Raw genomic sequence first — 4,021 nt, 5'->3', positions numbered from 1 at the left:
TGGAAGGCCCTTCTTGAAAACCTCCCGGTTCAAACTAGATGCGTTTTCGGGTACCTACTCATTTGAGATCGATGGAAGAGAAGTAAGCTTTAATCTTGATGAAGCCATGAGACATCCACCGGAGGATCACTCTATATTCTGGTGTGATTTTATTGATAATGTTGTGGTCCAAGTTCAACAAGATGATTTTGATGGAAAGATTATGATTCAAGATCCAAGTGTGGGGAGTTCCCATGTATATGAAGAAGATGCCTTATCACCTCCAATGACCGAATGATAAAGTGCCGAGTCATGAACAAAAGATAGATTTGAAACCACTCCCGGCCCACCTAAAATATGCCTTCCTTGAAGATGACCAAAAGCTCCTGGTAATTGTTGCAAAGGAGTTCTCCTTCCACCAAGAAGAGAAGTTGCTTAATGTCTTGAGGAGGAACAAGAAGGCCATTGGGTGGAGCTTGGCGGACTTAATTGGCATTAGCCCCTAACTGTGTGAACACCGAATTTTCCTAAAAGAATGAGCCAAACCCGTTAGAAAACCTCAAAGGCATCTAAATCATACCATTCTAGAGGTTGTGAAGAAGGAGGTCTCCCGGTTATTAGAAGCGGACATTTTCTATCCGATTTCGGATAGTGAGTGGGTGAGCCTCGTCTAAGTGGTTCCAAAGAAATCCAGTGTTACTACAATCAAGAATGAACAAGGAAAGCATATAGCCACAAGAGTCCAAAACTCATGGAGGGTGTGTATTGACTATCGGCAATTGAATGTAGCCACTAGGAAGGATCACTTTCCGTTGCCCTTCATCGATCAAATGCTTGATCGCCTATGTGGTAAATCTCATTACTGTTTCTTAGATGGCTATTCCGGATATTTTCAAATCTACATTGCTCCACAAGACCAAGAAAAAACCACCTTCACATGCCCTTTTGGAATGTATGCATATAAGAGAATGCCATTTGACTTGCGCAACGCACCGATAACGTTCCAAAGGTGTATGATGAGTATATTTGTGGATCTTTTGGAGTATTGCATAGAGGTGTTCATGGACAATTTTTCTGTTTATGGGAACTCTTTTGACCTTTGCTTGGACAATCTAGCAAAAGTATTAGGGAGGTGTACTAAATCAAACCTTGTGTTAAATTTTGAGAAATGCCATTTTATGGTTAGACAAGGTATTGTTTTTGGGCACATTGTCTCTAATGATGGGATCTCTGTGGATCCGGCAAAGGTCAATGTTATTTCTAGTATGCCTTATCCCTCTTCTGTGAGGGAAGTCCATGTATTTCTTTGACATGCAGGTTTTTACCGGCGATTCATTAAGGACTTTAGTAAGGTGGCACTACCTCTATCTCGATTGTTGCAAAAGGATGTGGAATTTGATTTAAGTGAAGAGTGCATGGAGGCTTTTGACAAGCTCAAGGTAGCTTTGACCCAAGCTCCCATTTTCAGAGGGACAAATTGAACTAGGCCATTCGAGATAATGTGTGATACATCAAACTACGCGGTGGAAGCGGCGCTAGCTTAGCGCGAGGGTAAAATTTCTTATGTCATTGCCTATGCCTCAAAAACTTTAGATGGATCGAAATCCAATTATACTACCACCGAGAAAGAATTGTTAGCTATTGTCTTCACCTTGGATAAATTACGGGCTTATCTACTTGGCTCTAAGGTGGTAGTATACTCGGATCATGCAGTACTGAAATATTTGTTGGCCAAGAAGGAATCCAAACCTAGGTTGATCCGATGGGTGTTGCTATTGCAAAAATTTGACCTAGAAATCAAAGATAGGAGTGGTTCGCAAAACTTAGTGGAGACCACTTGAGTCACCTTGAGCACACAAAGGGCAACCCCACTCCTATTAATGATACATTCCCTCTTGACGGTTTGCTAGCAATATCCGAGGTGACCCCTTGGTATGCACCTATTACAAATTACTTGGTCGCTCGCTCCTTTTCTCCTAATTTTTATCAACATCAAAAGGATAAGCTCAAAAGCGAATCCAAATATTTTGTATGGGATGACCCATACTTATGGAGATGTCGTGCCGATCAAGTAATTCGAAGATGTATACCGTAATCCAAGCATCAAGCTATTTTGGAGGCTTGCCACTCTTCCGAGGGTGGTGGCCATTTTGGTCCTCAAAGGACGGCTCGAAATGTCTTGGATTACGGGTTTTGCCCCAACAAACAATGTTGTTTTGCGAAATTTTTTATGTTTGGGATATTGACATTATGGGGCCATTTCCAAATTCTAATGATTTCATGTACATGGGTGGAGGCGATTCCCACCCGAACCGATGATGCTAATGTGGTTCTTTCTTTTGTTCGAAATAACATTATTTGCCGCTTTGGATCAGCACGAACAATCGTGAGTGATCAAGGCTCATATTTTTGCAACAAAAGAATGATAAGGTTAATGAAGAAGTATGGCATCATCTATAAAGTGGCCACGGCATACCACCCACAAACGAATGGCCAAGCCGAGGTCTCCAATCGGGAAATAAAGTGCATATTGAAAAATGTTGTGAAGCCTCACAAGAAATATTGGATTTCTAAGCTCGTTGCTGCGCTTTGGGCCTACCAGACGGCCTATAAGATGCCAATTGGTATGAGGCCGTTTCGGTTGGTCTATTGGAAGGCTTGCCATCTACCGGCGAAGATAGAGCATAAAGTATATTGGGCCGTAAAAGAATGCAACACTGGATTTGGGGTTGGATTCGAAAGGAAGTTATAGTTGATGGAGCTTGAGAACCTTCGATTGGAAGCCTATGACAATTCAAGGATTTACAAGGAGAAGATGAAAGCGATGCATGATAGAAATATTAGAAGAAGACAGTTTAGAGCGGGAGATTTGGTTCTCCTCTATAACTCTAGGTTGAGATTGATGCCCGAAAAGTTGAGATCAAGGTGGGAAAGCTCGTATAGAGTGGAGAAAGCGGAGCCATATGGGGTCTACCACTTGCGCCATCCTTCAAGCCCTAATATCTTCAAGGTTAATGGTCATCGTCTAAAGCTATACCATAGAGAAAAGATGAAAAGCAACAAAGAGGTTGAGGTGTTCCTCCTTGAGGATGAACCCGAAGGAGAAGAGATTTGAGCTAATGACCATCCAACTTAAGGACGTTAAAGAAAAGTGCTAGGTGGGAGACAGCCCATCATGGTATGATCTACCTTTGCTTATAGTTTCTTGCACATAGCTTGTAGAATTTTTTTACCTTTGGTAATTGCTTGATTTGTGAGTTTGTTCATAGTAGGGTTGATTTTTGCTTGATTTTTGTGTTAAATTGCACATGAGGAGTTCATTGATAATGGTTTGATTGAATTAAGATGTTGAAGAAATTCTTAAGGTTGAGTGTTACATGAGGTTTTTGATGTTTTTGACCCCTTTAGCATGCATTACTACCAATTTGTGCTATAATTGGCCCTCTTCATGTGTATGAAAAAAAAAAAAGAAAGGGGCTGTCGACGTGGGTGACGCTTACGCGTCCATTGCCATTTCGATAACCCACGCGTACGCGTTGATTGCAAATTTTGGCCACTCTGGTACGAAAACAAGAGAGTTGTGCCTCTTTTATGCCTATTTGGTGCCAAGCGCCCCACGCGTAAGCGTGGCAGACGCGTACGCGTCGGTCGTCAATTTTCTAATCCACGCTTAAGAGTGATAGACGCGTACGCGTCGACTGTGCTGCACGCCACTCCAGATACAAAAACGAGAGAGTTAGGCCTGCTTTGGGCCCACTCTGCGCCCAGGGCTCAACTCTATCTACGCGTGTGCATCGCCTGACGCGTACGCATCCCTTCTCTTTCCTGCAACCCATGTGTAGGCATAGGAGACGCTTACGGGTCGCCTCCCATCTCTATCCACCCATGCGTACGCGTGGAGTGCGCTCACGCATCGCATCCCTGACGCATTTTAAACACATCGCACCCTGTTTTGAGTCCCTTCTTTAACTTTTTTTCTTCCAACACTTCCTCTCCTCTTCTCCCATCTTCTATCACCCTTGTCTCTGGCCACTACATCGGC

The 4,021-nt window shown here is 43.0% G+C and overlaps 2 protein-coding genes across 2 annotated transcripts; both read left to right on the top strand.

Annotated features, from left to right (window-relative positions):
* Positions 2,252 to 2,731, top strand: LOC107615559. The gene has a single exon (XM_016317612.1). It carries the CDS (start codon positions 2,252 to 2,254, stop codon positions 2,729 to 2,731), a length of 480 nt encoding a protein of 159 aa, XP_016173098.1.
* Positions 2,735 to 3,094, top strand: LOC107615560. Its single transcript, XM_016317613.1, has one exon. It carries the CDS (start codon positions 2,735 to 2,737, stop codon positions 3,092 to 3,094), a length of 360 nt encoding a protein of 119 aa, XP_016173099.1.

Source organism: Arachis ipaensis, chromosome B09 (genome assembly GCF_000816755.2).
Source record: "Arachis ipaensis cultivar K30076 chromosome B09, Araip1.1, whole genome shotgun sequence".
Lineage (NCBI taxonomy): Eukaryota > Viridiplantae > Streptophyta > Magnoliopsida > Fabales > Fabaceae > Arachis > Arachis ipaensis.
The sequence above is the reverse complement of the archived record's forward strand: the minus strand, read 5'-3'. Positions and strand labels throughout refer to the sequence as shown.